Source organism: Ictidomys tridecemlineatus, chromosome 6, assembly GCF_052094955.1.
Source record: "Ictidomys tridecemlineatus isolate mIctTri1 chromosome 6, mIctTri1.hap1, whole genome shotgun sequence".
Taxonomy (NCBI): domain Eukaryota; kingdom Metazoa; phylum Chordata; class Mammalia; order Rodentia; family Sciuridae; genus Ictidomys; species Ictidomys tridecemlineatus.
This window is the reverse complement of record NC_135482.1, coordinates 12,950,070-12,976,589: the sequence shown is the minus strand read 5'-3', so window position 1 is coordinate 12,976,589 and position 26,520 is coordinate 12,950,070. Positions and strand designations below refer to the sequence as shown.

Sequence of the window (26,520 nt, the reverse complement as noted above, 5' to 3'; positions counted from 1 at the left end):
AGGGGTGAAACCGGAAGAGAGGACGATAACACAGTGAAACCCAGACGGTCCCTAACTTCCGATGCTGTCACTGATGATTTCTGCAGTTTCTGAACTTGGTAATGGAGGGAAATGACATCCTGCACTTCAGATTCTGAATTCTGATCTTTTCTGAGCTACGGATACCAGGCATGATCCCCTCTTGGGCTGCCAGCTTCCAGTCAGCCCTCCCATCACCAGGGGCACACCTGACACTCCACGGTGGACCGCACTGCTAAGCCCTGCGACACCCGACAGGTCAGGCATGCAAAAAGCATTTGTGACTCGTGATATTTGTCACCTACAATGGGTTTCAAGTCAGGGAACATCTGTGTTTAGGAAATGCTGAGTTTCAAGTGTTAATGGTCCTTGCTTTTAATAGACTTTATTTGATTATGAGTTTATATAATTGCATTTTTAATGATGGCGATAGTTAACACCTGACTCACAGAATTCTGGAAAAGGCAACCTCTGGGTCTCCTAAGCCCAAGTGTGTTGGCGCCAGAACACCACCAGCACCCCTTGCCCTCCTCAGCCTGGACCCGCGTTTGGGTAGAGAAGCGTGGTCAAGTGAGAGGAGGACACACAGTAAGGTCAAGGAAGAAGTCTGAGCAAAGACCTAAGGCATGGATAGAAGAGAAGAGAAACGGTAGTCGGGGCTTGTGAAATGTTTTTAACTGATCACCAAGGTGCAGAAGGATGGTGAGGGGCCCAGGGTTAGACGGTGAACTTCAAATTCTGGTTCCTGCACTTACTGTGTGACCCTTGTCCAAGTCACTGAACCTCTCTGTGCCTCAGCTTCCTTTTCTGTAAGATGGGCATCGTCGTGTAACAGCTTCAGCAGCTCCCGATGGCTGGAAAGCATAGTGACCCGGAGGAACACTGTTCCCTAGGAGGATCTGCTGCCAAACGCGGATCCCCACGGGGCTGTACCCAGCTCGCGTGGTCAGCGGGTACGGGGCGTGGGGGGGAGGAAGACCTACCCATGGCAGACACTGGCATCTGCCCCCTGGTCTCTTCTAACCTCGCCTTCTCCAGGAAGAGGCGGTGGGCAGCAGAGTGGTCAGGGAGGTGGGCTCCCGGGCCACATGGCTCTGGCTCTGTGACCCTGAGCACGTTCCCTGTACCTTATTTCCACGTCTGACCCCAGAGGGCTGGCAGTCATCACTGCTCTCAGGGTTAGCAGAGAGCAATGAAGGTGCAAGCCACCTTGAAGAGGGCCTGGCGTCCCGCAGGCGTCCCATGGGAATCAGCGGTCACTCTCCACTTTATTTTCTCTGCCCCTCGCCCTCCCTGCTCTCTTCTCTGGGCATTTCCTGGGGTGGCCAAAGAATATGCTACTTCTTTTTATTTTGTTGGTACTGGGGATTGGACCCGGGGCCCTTAACCATAGAATTACATCTCTAGCCCTTTTAATTTTTTTAAATTTTGAGGCAGGGTCTTAGGGTCTTGCTAAATTGCCGAGGCTGGCCTCGGACTTGTGATCCTCCTGCCTCAGCCTCCTGAATTGCAGGGATTATAGGCGTGTACGAGTGGGAATGTGCCACTTCCTTTAAGTAGAAACCACAAGACTGCGGGCTACTGGAGGGCAAGAGCTGGTCTCCTTCACCTCGATTCCCCTGGGGTCACACCCTGCCACAGCTTCTCAAGGACAAATGCCCAGTTGATCCTCAGGGAAATCCTGTGGGATGTGAATCTCTCCTTCACTTGACCTTGAGGCATCTAAGAGGAAGAGAGAAGAAAGGGCTCGTTCAAGGCCACAGTGAAAAAGTGGAGACGGATTAAAACCCTTCACAGGCCTCTGTCCCTCGCCCCCTTGTCGGGCTGCCTTCCAGAATATTCCGTGGGGGAGGTTAAATCCAGCCTCCTGGTTTTTACACGTGAGGGAAAGGGATCCAGGGACTCAGTCAAGGTCACAGGGCTGTGGTGGGTGGCAGAACTGGGACAAACACCTGGAGTCCTGCCTCAATCTCGTGTTTGAAATTCGAGGAGGAAATGGTGTCATATTCAATAGCTGCTAAAAAATGTCCTGCTCCTGTGCCATCAGCTCCCCTCTGGGTTCGGCCCGTTCTCTGTAATACAAATGTAGTTTTCCTGTGGCAACTCTCCAGATTCTGAGTCAAGCAGGGCACACCCACCTCCCGCAGGTCGCCTGCCAAGTTCTTTCTCTTGTCTGCAGACCAGACAGAACGGGCGGGTGGGCGCTCGGTCCCTCTTCCTGCTGCCCCCCACCCCTTCCCCAGCCCTCGGGGGCAGGTGCTAGGCCTCTGTCTGCTTGTTACATCCCAGAATGATCCAGAGCTCTGAGCGCTGAATGAGAGAAAGAAGAGATCACCAGGCCTCCAATGAGCAGCGGACCTGTGGGCACAGTGACCACGGAAAGAGTGTCCGCTGGGAAAGAGACCTTTGGGGTCTAAAAATCGCAGCTCTGCCACTTCCTGTTGAAGGTCTCCGAGCCTCAGTTTTCTTGTCTGCAAAATGGGCAGGCGATGACCTCTATGATTCAGGGTTACATAAGGTTTGAGAAAATACTGCATCCAGGGTGCCCTGTCCACAGCGGATGTGGGACGGTCGTGAGTCCTCTTTTCCTTGTTTTATAAATCCTTCCCAGCTTTCGCCCTATTTCAGCTTTACCCTCTTGATGAGAGTTATAGGGCGGGGAAAATAACTATTTGCTGACTATTTCTCCCTGGTGCCGTGCGTGCGCTGAATTAGAAAAACCTGGAGTGAGGGGGAGACTGAGAAGGTCCTCGGGGGCCTGGGTCTTTGTTCTGCTTCTGTCAATAATCCTGTGTCACCAAAGAAAAGTCCACCTCTCTGGGCCCACTTCGGCGTCTGTAAAACGAGGAGGTTGGACTTGGGGATTTAGAGCTTCTCCTAGCTGCGACCTTCTGTCCATCCGGGACACGGGATTCCAAACGCCAACCTGCTCCACGGAGGGTGGCCCAGCTCGAGGATCCCATGGAACCAACGCAGGGTCCCCCTGTGGTTCTGCCCCCAGGATTGTTCTCTTAGGTCTTACCTCCTGGGGACTTGGCGCACCGGAGGGCAGATCAGAGCTTCCTTCACAGCTCCAAGCCCAGAGCCTGGCGGGTGGCAGGGGACACCCCGCAGGAGAGGAGGAGGATGGGAACCAAGTCCCTTGCTCCTCCAAAGAGCTGACGACCACCCCAGGACCCTCCAGCCGGGAGCCCGTGGAGTCTGCCCGGGAAGCTTCCTCACCAAGGGCGGCCGGGGCTTGGACGTCTGCAGGCACAGGCCACGCTGGGTCCTGGACACCGTGGCAAGTGGGTCACTCTAAAGGTAGACCTGAAAACCTGGGGGCCACAGTAGCTGCTCTAGGGATGATCGGTGGCCGGTGACCGAGATCTAACCTGCAGCGCGGAGTGGAAGGGCCCTTCCATCCTTTCTTCTGTAGGCTGCGGTGGCCACTTCCAAACGGCAAGCCCAAGGCCTCAGGGGAAGTGGTTCTGGTCCTGGCTGGATCTACTCCAGAATCTAGAGTCGAGATGTACCTGGATAACAGGAGTCTCAGACCACCCCTGTAGCCACACTCGGCCGGCTGCCATTGACCACGGTCCCTGTGATTGACATCTGCCTCAGGGAAGAAGAAAATCAGCAAGAGGGGAAAGATGAGATCTCTTGTGACAATTTCTAGCTACCGTCACCTCATGACCACATGGTGTCCTCTGTGCATAGCCCTGGGACAAAATCGTTGCCGTCAAGGTCACCAAGAAAACTGGAGGTCACCAAGACTGGTTCCACAGTTCAGCTGTTGTGAATTGTGCTGCTGTAAACACTGACGTGGCTGTGTCCCTGTGGGATGCCGATTTTACGTCCTTTGGGTGTAAACCAAGGAGTGGGACAGCTGGGTCAAATGGAGGTTCTATCCCAAGTTTTCCAAGGAATCTCCACACGGCTTTCCAGAGTGGCTGCACCAATTTGCAGTCCCACCAGCAATGTATGAGGGTGCCTTTCCCCACATCCTCGCCAACACTTACTGTTGCCTGTGTTCTTGATGTTTGCCATTCTGACAGGGGTGAGGTGAAATCTTAGCGTAGCTTTGATTTGCATTTCTCTAATTGCTAGAGACGTTGAGTACTTTTTCATATATTTGTTGATCGGTTGAATATCTTCTTCTGAGAAGTATCTGTTCAGTTTCTTAGCCCATTTATTGTTTTTTTTTTTTATATGTTAAGTTTCTTGAGCTCTTTATATATCCTAGAGATTCGTGCTCTGATGTGAGTGTGGAAAAAAGTTTGCTCCCATCTGTAGGCTCTCTATTCACCTCACTGATTATTTCTTTTGCTGATAAAAAGCTTTTTAGTTTGAATCCATCCCACTATTGATTCTCGATTTCATTTCTTGTGTTTTAGGAGTCTTATTAGGGAAGTCGGGGCCTAATCTGACACGATGAAGACTTGGGCTTACTTTTCTTCTATTAGACAAGGGGTTTCTGGTCTAATTCCTAAGTCCTTGATCCACTTTGAGTTGAGTTTTGTGCATGGTGAGAGATAGAGGCTTAATTTCATTTTGCTGCATATGGATTTCCAGTTTTCCCAGCACCATTTGTTGAAGAGGCTCCCTTTTCTCCAATGTACGTTTTTGACACCTTGGTCTAGTATGAAATAACTGTATTTAGGCAGGTTTGTCTCTGTGTCCTCTATTCCGTACCATTGGTCTACCAGTCTATTTTGGTGCCAATACCATGCCGTTTTTGTTACCATTGCTCTGTAGTATAGTTTAAGGTCTGGTATAGTGATGCCACCTGCTTCACTCTTCTTGCTGAGGATTGCTTTGGCTATTCTGGGTCTTATTTTTCCAGATGAATTTCATGACTGCTTTTTCTATTTCTATGAGGAATATCATTGGATTTTGATTGGAATTGCATTAAATCTGTATAATGCTTTTGGTAATATGGTCAGTTTGACAGTATTTATTCTGCCTAACCAAGAACAAGGGCAGTCTTTCCATCTTTTAAGGTCTTCTTTAATTTCTTTCTGTAGCGTCCTTGAGTTCTCATTGCAGAGGTCTTTCACCTCTTTTGTTAGGTGGGTTCTGGGTGCCCTTCAATAGATGAATGGAGAAAGAAACTGTGGTCTACTTACAAAATGGAATATTACTAAGCATTAAAAAAGAACGAAATCATGACATTTCAGGTAAATGAATGGAACTGAAGAACATCATGCTAAGAGAAGTAAGCCAATCCCCCCAAACAAAAGGCCTAATGTTTTCTCTGACAAGTGGATGCTGATCCATACTTGGGGGGTGCGGTGGGAAGAATGGAAGAACTTTGAATGTGAACAAGAGGAGGGAGGGGAAGGGAGGGGGCACAGAGGTGGAAAGATGTTGGAATGAGGTGGACATCATTACCCTAGTTCCATGTACGAAGACACGAATGGTGTGGATCTACTTTGAGTACAACCAGAGACATGAGAAATTGTGCTCCATGTGTGTACTATGAGTCAAAATGCATTCTGCTGTCGTGTATTACTAGTTAGAACAAATAAGTAATCTTTTCTTTTTAAAAAAAGGATGTCTTCAGATGTAAGGCCCAACAAGGGGCCAAGGTCAAGTCTGAATTAAGCCCCAAAATTGGAGAGAACACCAAGTTCTTCCAGAGGCTTCAGTTTTAGATGTTTTTTTGTTCCATCAGAAATCCTTGAAAAAAAATAGAGAAACCAAGGAATTGCAATGTTCCCAGTGCAGAACACTCTGGGAGGAAGGCGAGGGAGGGAGTGGTCAGTCTGGAGCAGAGGACTGAGAAGCCCAAAGAGCTCAGAGCGGGCATCATGGGTCGGGCATTTCCCTGCCCAGGGAGAGGGGCTTTGGCCAGGGGCATGGTCGCTCCCTTGGCACAGACTTTGCTTACATCAAAAGGAAAACTCCAGACTCTCAGCCTAAGCCCTTTCTTACGATGACCTCGATCCTGGGGTCTGCCACCCACCGCAGCCGTCTTCAGACGAGAACCGAGCTTCGCCTGTACCTCTGTGACCATCGGGAACAGTACGGGGTCCCGGTGACATGAGTTCTTGACCACAAGGGGCTTGTGGTCCGCTTGCTGGTCTCTTCTGAATCATTTGTGTCCCCGAGACTGCTCAACGCCGGGTTCAAGGAATGGGATTCCAGAACCTCTGTTCCGGTGAATTTTCAAGGTGATACCGGCTTCGCTCCTTTTCCTGCCATCTGTTGATTGCTTTATGCTTTTGATATTTGGTGAGCACCTACTATGTGCAGGTTCTGGGTGAGGCATACCAAGAAGCACCCAGGTTTGCGTGCCGGCTAGAGGAGAATCAGACCGTGGACAAGAAGGGTGTGGGAGGTGCCCCCAAGGAAGCCTGGGGAGTGGACGGTGGGTGGGAGCAGAGGCATGGGGTGGGGTGGTTCAGTTCTGCTGGGGCAGGAAGAGGGCCAGGAGAACCCGCATGAGCTGGTGACTCCAGCCGAATCCTGACGGATGAGTATGTGACTCCTGGAGGGTGGGGTGCAGGTTGGGGCAGATGAAAATGTGAGATGGGAGCGAGGACAGCGTACATTTGGACAGATGGGGAAGGTCAGGGCCTGCTGTGGGGTGACTGCAGGGTAGTGGCCACATCATATTATGCACCAACAGGGCCTCCTCTAGCTGCAGTCTGGGACGCCCCTGTTGGGAGCCATATCCCAGAGGACCTTGCACGTCTTTGGAGTGTTAGGACTGTGTTGGGAAGGCCACGGAGAACGCGTGAATCCTTTTAAGCCAAGGAGAACAGGATTTCAGAATGACATTTGAAGAGCTGTGCAGGAGCCACAGTGTGAAAGCTGAACTCGATAAAGACTGCAGGCAGGATGACCAACCATGCGACAGTGTTGACACTGTCGGGAACCTGTGGGGGCCTGGACCAAGGAAGAAATCAGTAAAAGCAGAGAGAGAGGGATGGCTAGAAGAGACCTGTGCGGAGAATCTAGAGGACTTGGTGAACGGTGGTGTCGTAGCGGGGAGAGAGGGGAGAGGACAGGGAGCTGTGGACACCTGGAGCCTGGGGAAGCCCTGGGACCTGAGGTGAGATGGTCCAGGAGGAGACTCATGGAGGGGACAGGAGACCAGGGATACTGCTGTTGGCAGGTCTCTTCCTGTGCACACGGCCTAGGTGGAGGAGAGACCTGGAAGGCAGGTGAGGTTGGTTGGGGCCAGTAGGGAGGCTAACAGAAAGAGAAAGTAAGTCGGGGACAGAGGATCCCCAGCATTTGATGTCAGGAATGGCCTAGAGAACCTGCCAAGGAGATGGAGAAGGTACGGTTAGAGAGGTCAAAGCCAAAACCCAGAGAGAGAGAGGCGTGTCAGCCACCAAGTGTAAGGATGGGATCAAAGCTATCAAGTGCTCTGCAGACGGTCCCCACAGCACTGAACAAGGCGGTTTCAGTTCCAGCAGGTTCTTGCTGAAAACAGGTCAGGTGCCTCGCAGAAATGAGATCTCTAGCCCAGTCCCACAGGAGCCGACTTATGCCTGTCGTGGTCCGACCCAAGCCCCGGGATTACCCGGGGCGGAGACGGAGACCATCGCGCGCCTCTGCGTGAAGCTGAGCGTGCAACCTTCAAAGGAACCACAGAGGAGCTACTCATTTTTAAAGGAAAAACACATGCACTCCACAGGCATACGGAACGCATTAGAAAGGGGTTGGGCTGGAGAAGTTCTCGTCCTTCCACTGGTATTTTTTAAAAATATATATATTATTTTTTTCTTCCACTTCATATTATCCTTCACAGAAACTGTGTCCACTGCCTGAGCCCACGGTCATTAAAAAGAAAAGAAAAACAACAAAAAAAAGGAAGAGCTGCAATATTTAACGCCGCTTCCCATCTCCCACCGTCCCAGACAACGGGAGACACAGAAGGTCTCTATTGCACACATGTGTTTTCTGGCTTAAAATTCCTGGGAGTAGCTCCCTGTGGAAAGAAACATGAAAACCCCAGATTCACGTGAAGGCAGCCAGAGGCTCTTACAGAGAGGTCTTCGCTTCCCCGGCAGAGCTGAGGGAGAGCTGGGGCCAGAGGCACCCTGCAATTCGACTGCCACGAAACTGGCACCACATAGAAGCAAGGAAAGGTGTTTACCCGCTGCTGGTGCCCGACACAGAGGAACCTGCCATCCCAGGTTCATGATTGCCCAGAGCTGGGCAGCAGCCCTGCTGAGGGTCTGGCCAGGGCTCATGGGGATGGGTGGACCAGGCCGTCTGTTGCTTGGAAAAGGCTATTTTGAATATAATGATTTTCACATGGGCTGTGGGTTGGGGGAAGGCACTGCGGCTGGGGTCTGAGGGGGAGGGGGAGGGAGCCCAGGGTGCTTCCCTGGGAGGCACCAGAAATGGACCACGTCCTGTCAGCACCTTCCCCGGGTCGCATTTCCAGAACCCAGCTCTGTTCTGGAAGAGTGGGACCGTGGCATCCTCTGCGGTGTTCCCAGACCACCCCCACGGGGCCCCAAACTAGTGATTCACAAGTGGGTCGCTTCCCGAGAAGGCCTCCAGCCCTCGCTTGGGTGGACATGTGGCCGGCACAGGGGTGGGGGAGCTCGGGCAGCTGCAGACCCTGACGGGATGTTGACCACTGCAGACGGGAGGGGTCAGCTTCGCCCACTCAGAGGCACCCGCACCCACACACCACGTGGAACGGTGCCTGTCTTCCTGGTGAGACTGCAGGCAGCCGCGGGGTGTTCTCTGGCTTACAGCGCCCCCTAGCACCGGCCAGAGGGATAAGGTTCAGGGAGCCTCCAAGGACTCCCACCTGCCCAGGGATCGGCCACAGTACGGGAGCTATTCCACCCCCACTTAATAAACTCTGTGCTACCAACACTGATCCCTGTCCTCAAGGGGCTTCCAGTCCAGGAAGGGAAACAGGTGAGCAAACATATCAGAGGCAGCTGAATGCTGTAAAAGAAGGGAACAAAGGCTATGAAGGATGTGCCACTGTCCCATGAACTCTGGAGTCAGCAGGACTTGTCTCCTGACATTTTAATACTTAGAGTCCAAGAGGCAGAGAGATGGGCTTTTCCATCTAGGAGAGAGCGAGACGGGAACTCAACAGCATCGACTGTGAGACGGATGGATGTCGCTCCGTCTCGGGTACATTGGCTCTGTGTCCAACTTGCTTAAGTGCAAGATCTTTCCTTCAGAAACATTCACTGTGTCCCTGAGAATTCCCTATGGGTCTGCAGCCTTTCTGAGCCAAGGAGCACCTTGGAGACCATTCGCTTACATCTTTTGCCAGATAAACCTGGAAGTTGAGGACCGGACAGGTACGGTGCCTTATCCAAGGGGCAAGTGCCTGGTTGTTCCACGGCTGTGCTCACAACAGATTTCAGATCTGGATTTATTTTCTACCCTGGTCTCCTTTTATCCCCCAGAAAAGTGCTCATGCATCTCTTCTCAAGGTATACTCGGAATGTTTTCATAAGGCGTCTGATAGTAATGGAGAAAGGGAAAAGGCGAAGGCCCCAGAAATAAACCTCTTAATAATAATAATAATAATAATGAAGCACTATTCTTGTAATGATTGGCTCCCAGGGTTCTCACAAGGAGAGTCTATTATCATGACAGAGGGCTGTTTAGTGAGCGTGGGTAGGAGTTCTCCAGGAGCTGGGCACTCTTTGAAGAGACTCTGAAACAGATCTGCCTGCAGGTCAGAAACGCAAATCCAGGATCTGTGAATGGCTGGAGTTTTCCAGGTCAGAGTGCAAGCCTTAGGTCACATGCTCTAGGTAGGAGGGCTGAGCCCATGAGGGTGATGGAGGGAGCCAGATAAGGAATCGGAGGTGGCTGCAACACACTCTTGGCTTTGCTGATAGCTGACTGTGAGTCTCCGGGCAAGTTCCTTCACCTGTCGGAACCTTTCTTTTCTTACCTATAAAGTGAGGATGGGCAGTCTCTGAGGTTCTTTTCATGACCTTTCCACGTCCAAGAAAACACTCCCTATAGACTCCAATGTCCTGTAATTTGATACATCGGGGGTGTTCAGCCTCAGAAATTTGAGGACAGACCAGGTGGATATTAAAACGTCTTCGTTTCATTCCAGATTTATAAACCTGTCACTGTTCTTCGCTGTCCAAAGAAAGCAAGAGACCTGGTGTCTCCATTTCTACCACTAGCTCCGGGTTCACTGTATCTAGGTTATGCAGTGAACTTGAAAAAGCCATTCTTACGTCTTATTAGACCCAGGGACACCGTGACATCCTGCTGGATGGCTGTGACGCCTGCCCGGTGGAGGGACCTATCGGGACCCATAGGGTTTGCTCCTTCTCTGGGTGGGGACCCAGCTGGCATCCCAGGGGTGGGGAGAAAGGCAGCACCTCTGCTTGGGTACATGGCAGAGTTTCCCACCTGAAAAGTCCTTACGGGCTCTGAACTCCAAAAAAATAAATGTGCCATTTGGACTAGATTAGGAAAGATAGCGACAGGTAAAAACCCCAAAGGCAATCTCATTACCTGTCAGCTACAGAAATAATCAGATCATGTTTGCACTTTCATGATTATGTAGCTGCCGGAATCCAACGTTTTGGCTGGTGTCTGTGAGGAATCTATCTCACGGTGTTCAGCCAAAGTCATCTCCCTGACACTTGTGTTCCGGGCAAGGCATTCCCTTGGAGAAAATACTGGCACTTTGAACATAACTGAATGTGAAAAGAAAGAGAAGAGAGGGCCTCTATCACGACGTAAGATGCTTATCCAAAGTGGATTTGGTCCGGAAAGTCTTCTAAAACCTTCCACATGACTGGCACCGTGAGAGTCGAAGTGAATCTCTTAAATCCCCCCAACTATGTCCTCGTTCAACCTGGTTCCCCAGAGTGGCCCCAGGGTGCCCATTGCTCAGGACTCAGAGGGCTGCTGGTCACACACTCAAGTCTCCTGAGAACTTACTTTGTTCTCAGAGGGCTAAAAAGTAGTGTGGGGGAAATACCCCTGTCCTCCAAGTATTTCTAGGGTGGAGGGGGAAATAATTCAACAGTATCCCATGAGACGGTCCTAAGAGCTGGGTGGGGAACAAGACAGAAAGATGTGGAAACTCTTTTCCCTGCCCTATGCCAAAATGTTTAAGGGTAGAAAAAAAAAAAGAGTTTTAAAATGTTCTTGGAAATACCATCTCCCACAACACTTTGCCGACATCCTATATCCCTTCTTTGAGGGGAAAACCAAGGCAGTTCTCATAAAGAGTAACTTGCAATTCTCCCAATCCTTTAAACATTCAGCATTTCTAGGGCCCCAATGGACAAGTTTCATTCTAAACAAGAAGAGGGAGAGTGATCAAAGTCTAGGAGGATGGAAGGCCCTAGTTGCAAAAGGGCATTTGCACTGCTGGATCTAACTTCCGCCCAAGTGGAGGGCATCAACGTCTTGAACGTCAGCAAACACGGGGGAGCTTAGCTCCTGGCTGGTTGCCAAGTCGTCCCACCTTTCTGGGCTCCTATCTGCATCCACAAAGCAAAAATGATGCTTGTGCTTATTTTCCTGTGTGCCAGGATTATTGTGAGATATACCGGGGTGACTACGGAACCCCACTTTTAAAAATACATAGCAGAGTCAAGAAGTTAGTGAACGGTAGGATGGTAATTATATTTGTTATTTCCAATTATCCAGTAGAGTCAGTCATCTGAAATCCTGGGTAATTCTCCAGGATCTGGTTTTACTCCAGTTTTGGATCAGTTTCACTTCAAAATTCCTTGCTGAAAGATGGAGACCAGTCTGCCATGCATGGAGCTACTACTTCCTCAGGCCCTTTCTCCTTTCTGCTCTTGAAAGAAGCTCAGGGCTTTTGCACCTGCTCTCCCTGCCTGGCGCCCTCTCCTGCTGGCTGCCACAGGACTGATGCTTCTTGCTCACTTCTCAGAGTCCTTCTCTTCCTCTCCTATGGAATGCAGCACCTTTCCGGTCATTCTAACCCACGACACTGCTTTGGTTTCTTCATAGCATTAGAGCCATAGAAAATGACCCTATGTGCACTCCTAGGTTTCCACGGCTGCCGGGGCTTCTGCCTTTCTTACACCAGCATCCAGCACAGGGTTTGTTGAATGAATTCACCACTCCGTTTGCTGGGAGGGAGCTCAGATAAGCAACCACTTTCATAGCTAGCTTCTCAATGGCAGAGGACTTCCCCATATCCAGGAAAGTAAAAGAGAGGGTGGGAAAAGGGTTTGGGAAAGGAACAGAGAGAGACAGAGAAAGACAGATACACATAGAGAAAAGATGTCATCTGTCTGGGCCTGTCTCCTCTCTCCCTGCTCTTTCCAGAGAAAGTGGAGAGGTACCATTTCTCCCTAGACTTCCCACCAGGTCCGGTCAAGGTCTCCGGGGCGGGGGGCCACCTCTGCTCCTCGGAAGGGGTTGTACTGGGGTGGGTGGGTGGTAGTTGGCCTTAGTTTGGGTGCGAGGCGCTCAGAGGGAGGAGTGGGCGTGGCAAGAGGGTGTAGGTTACTGGGGACCCGGGGGCGCCGTTCGGGGGCCAGGCAGCCAGCGCGGGTCCCGGGCGCGCCCCAGCCCACCCACTCGCGTGCCCAAGGCCGCATTATTCCCTATAAGGATCTGAACGGTCCGGGGCGGCCCCGCCCCGCCGCCCCGCGCCCCCGGCCCCGCCCCCTTTTTAGGGCCGATGAGGTAATGCGGCGCTGCCATTGGTCGGAGGGGGCGGGCCCGAGCGCCGGCGGCGAGGGGGGGGGTCCCGGCGGCCGCGCTATATCCCTGGGCAGCCCCGGCCGCAGCGGTGCGAGCAGCAGCGGGCCAACAGCGGGTGTGCAAGGTCCTCCTCCGGCTCCGGCTCCGGCTCCCGCTCCTTCGCCCCAGACCTCCCGCCGGCCAGCAGAGTCCAGCGCCTCGCCACACCCCAGCCTGTCCCGCTGGGCACTCCAAGGGCAGCGCAAAGTTGCCCCGCACGGCCGGTCGGGCGAGCTCGGGCCGCAGCAGCCCCGCCGGCGGCGCGCACGGCAACTTTGGAGAGGCGCGCAGCAGTCCCCGCAGCGGACGGCAGCAGCGGCGATGACTCCCTGGCTTGGGCTCGTGGTGCTCCTGGGCAGCTGGAGCCTGGGGGAGTGGGGTGCCGAGGCGTGCACATGCTCGCCCAGCCACCCCCAGGACGCCTTCTGCAACTCCGACATCGGTAAGAGCTCGTGGGGTTCCACAGGAGCCCCACGCTGCAGCCAGAGATCGGGTTTCTTGGGGCGGGGGGCTCGCTGGCGCAGCAGAAGGGGGAGATGCCCAGCAGAGGAAGCTCCCCGCGGCCGAGCGTCCCCCTAGCAGCCTTTTGCTGGTTTAGGGCCAGAGATTCTCTGCTGGCTCTTTTTGACACCTGGAAAATTTCCCCACTCACCCCTGGAGGAGGAAGAGCTGGGGGGGCGGAGGGTGGGAGAGGGTTCCCAAAACTTGGAATGCTGAGTGAAGTGCTGCGATTTGATGTTGAGTACTTTTTAAAAGAAGTTGCTAGCCATGTGCATGGAGAGTTGCAGGAGAAACTTGGGAGTTTTCGGAGTTTGCATCATCTGCGCCCTTGAAGTTCATTCTTTTCCTCGGGACCCAACCCAGACTAAGGCTTTCCAAGCAAGTGCTAAGGGAGCTTCTTGCACTGCCAAGTTTGGGTGGATTTAAGGAGAAAAATAAGGAGAAAACTGTGGGATTGACCCTCCCCCTGGACTGTATTTGTGGAGTACTGATAGCAAGCAGGAGATGGTGTGCAAGGGATCACTTATCACATAACTGTGAAAATTCACAGGAAGCTCCCCCCCCCCCTTGAGTGCAGTGGGGAGGGCTATGAGGACCAGTGGAAAATAGATTTGTCACCCAAAGAAAATAATGCCAAAGGTCCCACTGTAGTTGTGACAGTTCTAAACTGGACTTTGTGTCTTGATGAGAGAGACAGAGACTGGGTCAGAAGCAGAACCAGTTTTTATGGAAGGCCTCCAGAGTCCTGGAAGAACTTGTTTGGGGCTGTTGGTCACACGGGTTTGGAGGGCCAGAGGTGGAGTGGCAGCTGGAAAACATCCCTTCCGTCCATCCTCCAGCTCATAAAGCATGCGGGCCAGCGTTCCGCTCTGAGCCTGTGTGTGTGTGTGTGTGTGTGTGTGTGTGTGTGTGTGTACACACCGGGACGGTGGGTGGGACATGGTCTAGCCGCTCTCTGCTTGTGTCGATTCAGAGGTGAAGAATGGAGTGTGTGTGTTTTAAGTACAGTCATAAAGGGGAAGGAAATTTTCCACTGGGTCTTGGGTGAGGGACTCCACCAGTGTGTCGCGGTGGGGCGGGGAGGGGGCAGGAGCCTGGCAGGAGAACCGGCTGAGGCTGGGAGGGGCGCTGCTTGGTGGGCCAGGCCAGGTCTAGGAGAAGGCAGGGGTGGCTCTGGTGACCAGAAAGTTGGACCAGTTGGCAGCTGAGGGTGTTTGGGTGACCCCAGGGTAGAAGTTTCCCGGGACCCACAGGCAGGCAGGTCCTCTCCCTGGGGGACCCTGGCTGGCCCCTGGCTTTGCGAATTGCTTGGAAAGATTCTTTGGGCTGCCTAAGCCCTGGGAAGGATTTCTCCCTCCTCCCTGAGTGCCCCTACCCCAATCCTCCTTGGCCTGGTGACATTCCGCCTGAGCTGCCGCTCAGTCCTGGGTTTGCTCAGTAGGGAGCACACTGGGGCCAGGAGTCCAGCAGGTGGGATGGGGTGTGCAGACATGGGGCGAAGTTCCTTTCTGCTTCAGGACTGGTGGGGTGTGCTCAGCGGGGTTGTTTTGGTGTGTGTGGGGAGGCGGGGACTTTGTCTCTTCCACTTGCCCTTTGCTTTGAGGTTTCTACCCTGGAAGTTGACCAGGGAGAAGTGGGAACAGGAGCCAGCAGATCCTGCTTTTGGGGGGGGGGTGGACCTCGTTGACGGCTTCATTTTCCACTTGGGGTTCCTGCTGGAGGTCTGGGCCGATGCGGACAGTGTTTCTTGTCATTTCTCTGGATTTACTCAAGAAATAGCTCCTTCCTCCTCCTTTATTAAACTTCCCAGAGAAAAGCCGAGTTACCAAGAAGTGCCCTCGAACCAGAACATTGAAGCAGCAGAAATAAAACAAGAAATGAAAAATCTTCGATGCTCTGGCGCCGATCCAAACGCGCGCTGCCTGGGTTTGGCGCACTGCACTGGAGGAGCGATGAGATAATGCTTTTAAAAATGGGAGGTGTGGGTGTGGGCTGCTTGCTTGTTGACCTCCTGCCGCCTCCAGCGCACCCTGCCCCTCCACTGTCCAGTAGGTGGCTCCCAACGGCCCTGTTCACTGCTGTTCTGGGTGGAAGTTCTGGGTTCTCTCCCTGAAGGGAAGCAGGAGGGATCTGGCCATTGCCTTGACCCCTGCAGCCCCACTAATGGATGCCCTAGCCCACCGAGGGCATCAGGTCAACCTTCCACCGCCCTCTTCCAGAACCTTCCCGGTTGTTTTCTGCTCCTGGCTGGATGCCGCGTTGCCAGGGAAGGGCACGGAGGCTGGGCCCTGTCTCCTGCCCGCACCCTCATGGCCTTCCCTGTCTCTGCAACCACAGGTGTCTCTCATTTTTCCTTTCTTCTGCCAAAGCCCAGGAGACGGCTGCAGCCTTCTGGGTGAGCAGGAGTTAAAAGGTGTTTCTATGGCAACTCCGGGCCCTGTACCCTATCGAAGTGTTTAGGAGAAGAATAAACTACATGCTGGCTTATAAAACACACTGCGGGGCGAAGAAAGGACTTGGCACCAGGCAGGATGCCTGCGGCCCCCTCCCCACCAGTCAGTGCCCCTGACTCTCAAGGGGCCGGGAGGGGGCTGGGAATGGAGGCGGCAGCCTTGGCTGGGCAGATCCTGCTCTGGCAGCGCCGTCCAGCTCAGGAAGGGTGGGCAGTGCCAAGAGCTTTCTGAAAGTCGGAGAGAGTGTGTGTGTGTGTGTGTGTGTGTGTGTGTGTGTGTTTTCTGCAGAGGTGGGGGGGCAGTAGAAAGAGAATTTTGCTTCAGAAGCACAAGCCCTGCTCTCCGCCCCCTTTGCAAGGAGCGGCCATGCTGTGAGGTGGACTGTCAGGGGCCTGCTCTGAGCTCGTGGGAAATCGAGAGTGAGGCTCGGCTTGGGGTCGGCTGCCAGCTCTGGAGGGTGGCCCTATGTATCTATGAACTATTTTGACAGGGGCGTTGCCAGCGGATTCCTTCAGTATCAGATCTGAGGTGTGGTTTTAGCCAAGAAGCCGTGTTAAAGGAACCAGGTCCCTGGCCTCTCCCTCCGATACGCGATTCTGCCTCCGTGCTGGGCTTGGTGACTGGAGAGGAGCCAGGCACTTGGTGGGAGTGGGGCAGCCCAGACTCTCAACATCTTGGGAATTGTGGGAACAGGGCTGCTATTGGTCTGGAGAAAGGAAGGGCCCCTGCAGACGCTCTCATCCATCCCCCCAGCCATCTTAAGAATACAGAATGTGCCCATTTTTCAGATGGAAAATACTGAGGCTAAGAGGGGCTGTGCTTGTCCAGAGCCACCCAGCTCTTCAATGGGAGGGCTGAAGTTCATTCTTAGTATGCCAATCTTCAAAAACTTCCACCTTCCTTGACCCTTGGTACTATAAGGCAGGTGACGCCCCCGAGGATGGAGATGTAATAGACAGAGGTGGTGGGGGGGTGGGCAGTAGAAAGAGAATTTTGCTTCAGAAGCACAAGTCCTGCTCTCCGCCCCCTTTGCAAAGATTCTGGATTTGGGGAGTTTTCCTAAAAAAGATTTGAAGGCAACCCCAAAGGGCATAGATTTTAATTAAACATCATCCTTAGCGAAAGAAAACTTAGAATTTTATAATAGAAAAACAACAGGGAAATTTGTAATGTTCTGTGGCTGTTGGAACTGGAAAAGACCTTTAAATCTCTCAAGCCAGAGTCAAAGAGACTTGCGTGGTCTCTGAGATCTGGGGGGGTAAGGCTAGCAGAGACAGCACATCCAGGGCTTCAGAGACGCTTCCCCCGGCAGGTCTGGCCAGGGCTCCACTGCCCGGTCCATGGGATGGGGCAGCAAAGCCAGTGAGGGGTCAGGAGACCCGGTCCGGCTGGTGAAGGTGCCTCTCTGACCGTTCTGTGTCCCTTTCCCACTCCCTGGACAGATAAGGCTAGAGCGTGGCCACGGAAGTGGCTTGGGGGAAAGAGTGGTGTTTGATTTGCAGAACAGCAGGACCCATTCAGCCCCACTGCTGAATGGCACATTCCAACAGGTTCATTAATTAAAAACAAAAACAACAACACAATTCTCCATTGCGTTTGGCTTTTACCATTGCAGCCAGGGTGGACAAGGAGGCCCCTTCTTCTTTGTCATAGTCAACTCCTGGGTGGCCTTGGGAGGCGGTGTGGGGTGGTGGAAAGGCCACGGGGGGGGGGGGGGGGGGGCAGCGCTCGGCTCGGATCCTGCCTCTGGGCCCATTGGCTCTGTGTGCTCAGGCGTGTTGGACACCTTTAAGCTCCTCATTGATGAAAGGCCACTCGTGCTTTGTACTGCCTCAGACAATTTTTTTTTAAATCTATACTTTTAAAGTTTCAAGTATTATCGGAATACGTCCAGGTGTGTATGTATCCATCCACCCCTCTGTGTGCACCTGCCTGCCTGCCTGCCTGCCTACAGTCAGAGAAAGCTAAAGTCCCGTCAGATCCCTGCTTCTAATTCTAGTCTCTTTTCCAAATCTTTTCCTCCATATGTCTGCCTGTGTCCATGTATCTCCATCAAAAAATCGATAGTTTATTTGCCTTAGAAACATAAATAGTTAGAACCCTATATATATGGAATGCCACATATAGTATTCTGTTTATTTTCAAAATTCAACCATGTGTATTCAATCTCTGCTCAATTAATATATGTGATTATATAATTATAATTAATATATATACATATAATTTTTTATGTATAGTATGCTATAGGTTTATAATTAAAAGAAAAAAAACTCACGGGCATAAGAGCCAGGCACCATTCTAAGTAGTTAATATGCATCAATTCATTGAATTCTCCCAACAGTCCTGTGAGGCAGGTGTGCTGTTGTCATTTCCACTTTGTGGTTGAAGATACTGTGGCTTAGAAAAATGTGGTGACTTGTTTGAGGTCATACAGCTGTGCAGTAACAGAGCCAGCGTTTAAACCTGTGTGGCCTGGCTTCGGGATGTCTCTACCTGTGTATTAGGTTATGTTGCATTACACTGTATCGTGTATCACGTTGTACATGTGTGCTACTGTGTCATTAGAAGAGGGCAGCATCCCTTTAGGGATATCTTAATTTATTGGTGGATATCAAAGTTTCTAGCAAGTTTCCATCTTTATAAGGGTGCTGGACCCATGGCCGAGGTACAGCCCTCTCGTTCATGGGTACAAACATTTCTCTATGGAAAATATGCAGTCGGAACTTTTGGACCCAAGACAGGTGCATCTTCCATGTTCGTAGTGCCTGCTGGTCTGCCCCCCAGAGTGACTTAGTTCTTTTCTGATGTGCGACACCAAGGGACGGAGGGACCGTCACAGCCCTGTGCCTGAGAGACTTCCAGTGTCCTCTCAAATGGGAAAACAATTTAGAATTTTTATTGACTTTCTGAGGTTTTGTCTCTTTTTGCCTAACCCCTTTGTCTCTTTGAAAGGGATCAGAATTAGGGCCACTTAGATCAAGCTCATGGGACCGTTTTTTATGGAGAGAGAAGAGCTTAAGTGCCAGGAAAGCCCTGCCATGGACGGGTGGCTGTCTTGGAGCGGTTCCTCCGGAGATGGTTTTGGCTTTTGCTTTCATAATAAGCACTGGGCCTTTTATTGCATGAAGTCGCCTGACCTTGAGGTTCTTCAGGAGCACGTGGGGAGACACACAAGCACAGGGCTTTGCTTTCTGACTCCAAGATGCCCCCTGGATCAGGATGGTGGTGGCAGCAAGAGGACTCGTCCCTCTGTCCCTCTGTCCCCCTGGCCCTCTTCATGTGGTGCATGGACAGCTGGGATGGTGCTGAGACCCAGGCAGGATGGGCCCCAGTCAGGAGAGACTCTGGGAGCAGGAAGGGCTAGTCCGACAGACCGCTCCACTGTCCTGATTAAGGCTCTTCCAGGGACTCTTGGGATGAGTGTCAGAAGGTGGCTTTGACGGGGCCAGTGTGGACCTACCTCTATCCCCAGGTGTCATTTGGTTCCACTTTCCTGCCCATTCCCTTTTTTTGGTGCACAACAGTCTGACCCTGGCTCCAATTTTAAGTCTACCTCAAAGCACCGCCTCTAGTGGAAGCCCAGTTCCCGGAGGCAGGCGGCACTGGAAATTCCCAAGGGCGTCATTCCCGGCGAGGAGCATGGCTGGGCTGTGTACCCTGCAGAGGGACACATCTGACTCCCCTGAGAGGTGACACTGGATAAGTCCATTCCCACCCCATGGTGGACCCAACGATCCTCCCAGAGAAGGAGAGCCGGTTTCTGAATGCCACCCCCGCAGACAACACCCACTGCGGCCATGACTTTCCACTGAGGCTCACCTAGGACGCTGCAGGCGCTGCGCTGATGAGCTCTGTACTTCCCTGTCCGCCATCCCATGGGGAGGGGCTTGCCCAGCCGCCTGAGCATCCGCCTGGAGCTAGAGAGGTGACACTGCTTGCCCAAGATCTCACCACTAAGAAACGGTCAGGCCAGAACCTACAGTTAGTCTCTATCCAACGTTAGTCTATCTCACAGCCTGGGTTTTAGTCACTCTTTCCTTGCTGTGACCAAAAGACCTGACATCAACAACTCAAAGGAGTCAAAGTTTATCTTGGATCTTGCCTTCAGAGGTTCAGTCCACGGTGGGCCACCGCACAGCTCTGGGCCTGAGGTGAGGAAGAGCACCTTGGTGGAAGGGTGTGGCCGAGGGAAGCAGCTCAGGACAGGACATCCAGGGAGCAGAGAGAGCTCCGCTCACCCGGGACAAAACAGAGCCCCAGAGGCATGTCCCCAGGGACCTGTTTCTTCCAGCCACACCCTACCTGCCTCCAGTTACCCCAGAGTTTATCCGCATCAGTGAGTTAATCCACTGACTAGGTTAAAGCCTGCACTATCTGATTTCACTTCTGAACATCCTTGAGTGTCTGCGGGGGACACCCTCATGTCGAGACCCTAATGGCCACATTCTGATGCAGTCCCTCCTGTGGACCAAGGGCTAGACCTCCATAGACCCGGGAAGGTCCTGCTCTTTGGGCGACCTTCCCCACTTGGTCTTTGACTCCCCACTGCTTATCTGTGAGTGTGTCCCCTCGCCAGCCTCTTCAGTGTCCCCTCCCCTGCTGTCCCCACTTCTACCAACATATCGTCAGTTCTGGGATCTTTAGAAAACCAGGCCTCACGCCCTCACTCGGCGACAGTGGTTCCCAGTCTTCTCCACCCCAAAGAGCATTTTCTAAAATTAACTTTCCCTCCAGTGGATTCCATGTTTGGAAGAATTGTCCGTCACAGCTTCGTGCGTGGAGCGTTGGTTATTTATTTCCATTAAAAACCAAGTTAAGGTGGAAAACCGCTGATGCTGGACAAGCCGTCTTTCAGGCATCACCTGTTAACAGTCATCAATTACAGCCCGGAGCAAAGCGGCCTGGTGTCCTCTGAAGCCCGGGAAGTTTTAGTTTTCTCATGGGTTGCCGGTGGCTGGATTAGAATCTGGGCTGGATGACCACAGTGCTGGACCCCTTAGTGAATCATTGTCCTCTGTCCCTCTCCAGGATGATTGTTTACTTTCACGACAGTTTTCTGTTGTCCTGTGGGTGGGTCCCCTGCGTGTACCGCCCTCGCTGCCTCTGCCTGTCACCCTGCTGCGCTCCTGCCTGGCCGAGGAAGCAGGTGGCTGGTGTCCTGGATGATGAGGAGGCCCTCCCAGAGGAGGTGTCTTGAGTTAGGTGCATCTTTCCTGTGTTCATCTCTGTCAGAAAAAGTATTGACTCTAGCGAGAGGGACTCAGAAAACAGCACGTGACAGGAGGCCACAGGTGTCCCCCGGCTGCAGTGGTGACTAAGAGGTCGTTTTGCTCAATTGCTAAAGTAAAGATGTGTCTGTCGGAGATACCGAGGAGGCTGGGAGATCCTTTCCTGGTCCCTTTTGAAGCCATCTGTGGTCCAGAATGGTGACAGTTGTGCTGCCCGGTGCTGCCCAGCCCCAGGTCTGATCCACCTTCAGGATGGCCGTATCTCTGGCAGGGGCACTCACGGCTCAGGGGCCAGAGACTCCCGTGCTCCCAGGCCTGTGCCACTTGGCTTTCTGTGGAGGTGGACAAGGGAAGGGAGACTACGCCACTTGGCCTCAGAGAGGCCAAGGTAAAGTTCAGCCAGCTGGAAAAACAGTCCCGGGAGTGGGGAGAGCGAGCCGTTGGAACCAGAGACTTGATACTGCAGGACAGTCGTCCACGGCTCCCACCCTGGCCCAGGACAGCCCGTAGCCTGCAAGGAAGGGCGGTTTCATCCTGCAGCCTCAGGGCCCCTGAGGTCCCCACTGGGGAGGGGAAGGCAGGCCTCTGAGCCAGCTGGGGTCAGACTTCGTGAAGACGTGGCTGCAGGACTTGAGGGGTTTGGCTCAAGTGCTGTGTGTCATCTGTTAGGAAGGGTTCCCTTTTGACCCGGAATCTATCATCACCAGTAGACCCAGGCCTTCTAGATTTGGGAACACACCAGCTCTTGCGACCTCAGCTCCAGCAAGATCTTTGGCCTCTGGTAGCTCATCGGTAAGAGGGAGCATTCATTGGCGGTATGTGCCACGTTGGGTTAGTGATGATGTGAAAAAATTCACAGTGTTCAGTCCAGACCCTGCCCCGAGGTAGAGGCCCAGTGAGCGTGAGATCCTAGTAGTGTGGTTTTGCTATTTGTGACAGCTGTATGTCTCATTTTTTCTCCCCACTGAGGAAAATGGGATTCTGAGGGCTGATGGATGTTTTCCAGGGTCACATTTAGAGAGCTGAGTTTCAAAACCATGGTTGTTTTATGCCCCCCACCCCAATCCAATGCATTCTGCTTTATAACCTGCCCCCTACAGGACAGAGAGACAAGGAACTTCCTACCCTAGTTTCATAATTCTCCACATCGAGCCTCAAGTCCTCTGGGTCTCATTCAATGGTCACAACATCCCAGTGAGCAGAGCAGGATGGTGGGTCCCGTTTAAAGGTAGTCCGCTCTGAGAAGCGGTGTGGTACGGTAGCTTAGCCACAGAGCTGATGCATGGAATTGGGATTGGAACCCGTGTCTCATGAGGCCAAGTTCAACACTCTTCAAGGGCCCGGTGCTGCCCCTCTCTCTGTAGACTGCTGCCACATGTTTGCCTCTGACAGGGAGGTGGGAGATGCCAGGGGACCACAGGGAAGGCCCTGCGAATGGATCCGTGATACCAACCTTGGATGACAAGTCGGTACCCCCGTCCCTGCCCAATGCCGGGTGCAGCGTGGTGTGTGTGTCGGGGGGCTGTAGAGGAAATGGCCTCCAGTCTGGAGACCTGAGTCCCCTTCAAATTCTTCCCCTGACTCTGGAATTAACTGGGTGGTGTCAGCCGCCCTGGTTTCCCATGTATTTTGCTGAAGGCTCCTTTTATATCAAGTGTCTCTGGCCCCAAGTTCCCTTGGAGAGGACTGGCTAGTCCAGCTGAGCACTTGAGGGCTGGAATCTGTCCGCGACGCCCTTAAGGAGGTAACTTCATTAGAAATGCGTTCCACAGACCAGAGCCGGGATCGCTGCAGTTGTAAAAGACGGATCTCTGACTGAACAAGACCTCTCACGAGCCGAGACCCGTCATCAGGTGATGTATGTGGCCACCGCACTTCCTGTTGGAGCAGAGATGATTTACCAGACAGAAAGCAAGCTCACGGGCTCAGCATCAAGGTCGCTTCAGGGTCTGTCATTGGCTGCTGGAGGGCCTGGCAAAAATGGAAACCCATTAGCCCCATGACGAAGCCGAGGGACAAGAGATAGGTTGAGAGGCAACACTCACCCAAACCAGGCGGCTCTGACCGTCCGCCGAGCAGTTCCTGGCTCCAGGGCATTTGGTTATTGGCTCTGTTTAAACATCTGCTGTAACTGAGGAAACTGCTCTTGGGAAGCCCAGCTCAGATGCAGACCTTTGCTGAGGATGTGCGTGGTCTTCCAGAACCCTCGCTCCCCGCAGGAGGAGGGGCGTGGAAGAGCGGGGTCAAACCCATGTCCACTGAGCAATCACAGGGCACCTCCTGTCCAGTAGCAGGAAGGAACCCCAGCCCCAAGATTCCTCATGACCAAGCCACCAGCAGGACTGACGTTTGTGAGAATCCCGGTATTCCAGAAGGTTCTGTGGGACACAGTGCTGAGCAAACGGGTATGATGGAAAAGGCCTGAACCTGCGGTGGGCAGGCAGATGTGGGCTCCAGGTCCTTCTCTGCTGGACTCTCTTTTGACCTGGGTTTTCTCACTGTCATCCAGGCCAGGTCAGAAACCCAGATGTCCATGGGGGCTGGCCACAGAAGGTGAGTGTTTGCATATTGAACATATTGGAATATCATTCACGTGTACCAGATATACGTGTATATGTATATGGTTAAATAAATAGATAGGTTTATGCAAATGTCTATTTACATAGTTTCCCAATATCTTGTTTTCCCACTTTGTGGGGATAAATGGGTATGAAAATCATTTCTTTATTATAAGATTAATGGCAAAAACAGCAGGCCTGTGTGATGGTGTGGAGCACCTCGCCTTTGGCTGTGGAGTTAGGGAGGCCACAGAGAGTGGTGGGGATTGTGGTGAGCTGGAGAATCCGCCTTCCATGTGAAGGGGCAGCTGCTGACCAGCCCTAGTGTATTGGGATGTGGGTCCCCTATTGCTAGATTTCGTAGGATAAGCTAGAAATCTGTGAAATCTTATAGTTTATGTGTGTGTGTGTGTGTGTGTGTGTGCGCACACACACGCATGCAGAACAGGTCCTTGGGCCACATTCAGCTGTAGGGGTCACTGGTTTTGTGACCTTGAGTCCAGATGATCTTGTGAACTTCCTTTGGCTCTTGGCTCTCTGAGTGAATATGAACAACGGCTTTTTTGAGCAAATTGATGATCCCAGAAATGTGGCTTAGGGGCTTGTTCTTGCACTTTCTGTGCTTTCTGAGATGGTGCTGGAGTTGGCCGCCCTGGAACAAACCTCCCTTCGCTGCTAGCTGCGTGGTCCTTCTGGCTCTGTTTGTTCCTGTCTGTAACATGGAGCGGGCAGCCGTTCTTCTGACCTCTCGGGGTGGTGGGAAAATTCATGGAGACGATGGAAAGAGAAGGCTTGGCCCGTCGTCGCCTGGCTGCGGTGGGGCCGTGGTGTTATCACGGCTGGGGATCACCCACCGATCGCCGGGCGGGGCCCAGGCTTGCTCTGCACTTCTGTGACTGAGGTTACAGGCGTGTCATGAAAGTCCTGGGGATGAGTGAGGGTGACTGAAGAAGGTGGCCTCGCAGCCCGAGTCCTCAGCTGTGTGTGTGTCAGAGAAGAAAATCAGATTTTGACATCTTGGGCGCTGACCGCTGGATAAGAAAACAGCGGCTTGGAAGGGCTGAACTAGCCTATTAAACAGCGGAGATGACCTTGGGAAGATCCCCAAGAACCACGGCTCACCCTTTCCTAACTGAGAGGTCAAGCAACGTCTCTGCAAACCAGAGCAAGATGGAGAGCCCCGGGTGCTGGCAAGTGCGCGCCGCGCCGGGGTGTTTGGGCAGCTTGATGGATCTTATTTATTCAGGTTCCTTATTGAGCCAGAGGAGATTCTTGGAGGCTCCTAAAACTTCATGCCCCACCTGGATCGTCAACATCTGGGTTCTATTTGGTTGTTAACCCCAAATAGCTCGAATTCCTTCTGGCCTCCCTTCACGCGGGGCGGGGCGTCTTAGCCACAGCCCACAAGCAGAGGGACAGAAAGGGAAAGAAAGACCCCACCAGCACCTTCCAGGAGAGCGCGCAGAGCGCCACAGATACCGGTTCAAGTTTTCCCTTCGTCGTATTATAAAAGAGAAAAACAAAAAGTGAAATTGATTTAGATAAAATACTTCAACCTAATAGATCCCAAACCTAATTTCACTATGTAATCAGAAGTGCTCGGCAAGACTTCACATTTTTTAGATGAAGGTTTTGGCAGGCCACATATCCATACCTGTGACCCCGTAGAAGACACCTGGCCCAGTTCTCTCACTTGACCAAAGGCAAAACTGAGGTCCAGAGAGGTGCAGCCTAAGAGGTGCCGTAGAATCGGAATCCAACTAATCGTCATATTTGATGAGATTCAATAGTTATTTGTAGGGTTTTTTTATATGTCAAGGCCTTTTTACCCTGAATCTCCTAAAATTCTCATTACTACCCAGTGAGGCAAACACCTTACTTCCCTTTCACAAGGAAGAAGCTAAGGCCGAGGAACGGGTATGAAAGCGTGTTCATTGCCGCTGTTGTAAGGAGTGTGCATTCACGCAGGGGTGCGTAGATTCTGTGATGACTGTAAGCCTGCACCACCTGCACAGTGATCATCGTCATTATTCCCCCACCGCTCAGAGGGGACCGCTGAGGCTGGAGAGGGTAGGGAACTTGTCCCATGGACAACTGGTACCCGGGGTGCCAGGCTTTGCACCTGGGCCTCCCGACTCGGCCCCCGAGATCTGTGCTGCGCACGGAGGGAGCTGGTATGGGAGCTGGGAGTCTGGCTCTGCTTGCTCTACTCCTCGGCCAAACTGTGCTTGGTGCCTAGCACCTTCTGCCTCACTCCAGGGAGGGAAAGAACAGGGAGACTCCAGGCTCCATGACCCACGGAAGGGTCCAGGCCAGGCCGACTTCCTCGCGGTTGGCTGATTCCCAGGCTGGCCTAGCCCAGGGAGGCCACAATCCTGGCCAAGTTAAGCAGGCTGGGAAGAACACTTGTCCATTCCGCCTTCCCAGTTGGGCGAGGTCAGCGCATGAGGTTGGAAAGTGGTATGTGTCTAATTGCAGGGGGGGGGGAGGCGGAGAAGATTAACACTCTTTAAATAGACATGGGAAAACTAAGAATAGCCACACTGCCTGGAAATGGATGGGTATTCCTGACCACAGGCCAGCACACTTAGTAGCTGCTCAATAAATGAGGGTGAGATGAGGAATAAACAAATACTGGAGGTGGGCCCCCGGAGGCAGGGAATCTCGGTGCTCTGTATGAAGAGCACTTTGGAGGGAGGTCATTTGAGTTTTCCTGCAGGTGGCCGAACTTTGCTACCTTTAGTTCATGACTTTGGTCGTCTTCACTTTTTTAATTTTCTGGGAGAACTGCGCACGGTTGGGAGGCGAGGGAAAGACAAGTTCGGTTTGCTTCCCCCTGTCTCTGCTGGTGGCCTGCTGTCCTGCCAGGTTAGAAAGATGAGCTCGGCCTCCTTTTGCCTCATCGTCAACACTTGGTGTTCCCTGGAGCCTTTGCAGATTCCAGTTCCTTGGGGCCTCCCAGGTTAGGACAGACCTGGATCAGCCTCTGATTCAAAGCTCCAGGAGCCTTCCTGAAGTCTGCCTCACAGTCTCCCCAGGCACCTCTTGCAGGTCAGCAGGTGAGCAGTGAGCACAGAAGCAGGC

General features: G+C 52.7%; 2 protein-coding genes and 1 long non-coding RNA gene across 3 annotated transcripts in view; 2 read left to right on the top strand and 1 right to left on the bottom strand.

Annotated features, from left to right (window-relative positions):
- Positions 1 to 26,520, bottom strand: part of Syn3 (synapsin III) — a 424,399-nt gene that overhangs the window by 201,867 nt on the left and 196,012 nt on the right. The gene's annotated exons all lie outside the window — the stretch shown is intronic.
- The window catches only part of Timp3 (TIMP metallopeptidase inhibitor 3), a 49,286-nt gene continuing 35,491 nt past the window's right edge, over positions 12,726 to 26,520 (top strand). The window contains exon 1 of the mRNA XM_005322316.4: positions 12,726 to 13,138. Within this exon, the coding sequence (XP_005322373.1) occupies positions 13,018 to 13,138 (121 nt within the window). The 5' untranslated portion in view covers positions 12,726 to 13,017. The remainder of the gene's footprint in view (positions 13,139 to 26,520) is intronic.
- LOC144378545 (uncharacterized) lies at positions 17,365 to 24,769 on the top strand. The gene is made up of 2 exons (XR_013440310.1): positions 17,365 to 23,283; positions 23,388 to 24,769. It is a non-coding gene; the product is annotated as an uncharacterized LOC144378545 (long non-coding RNA).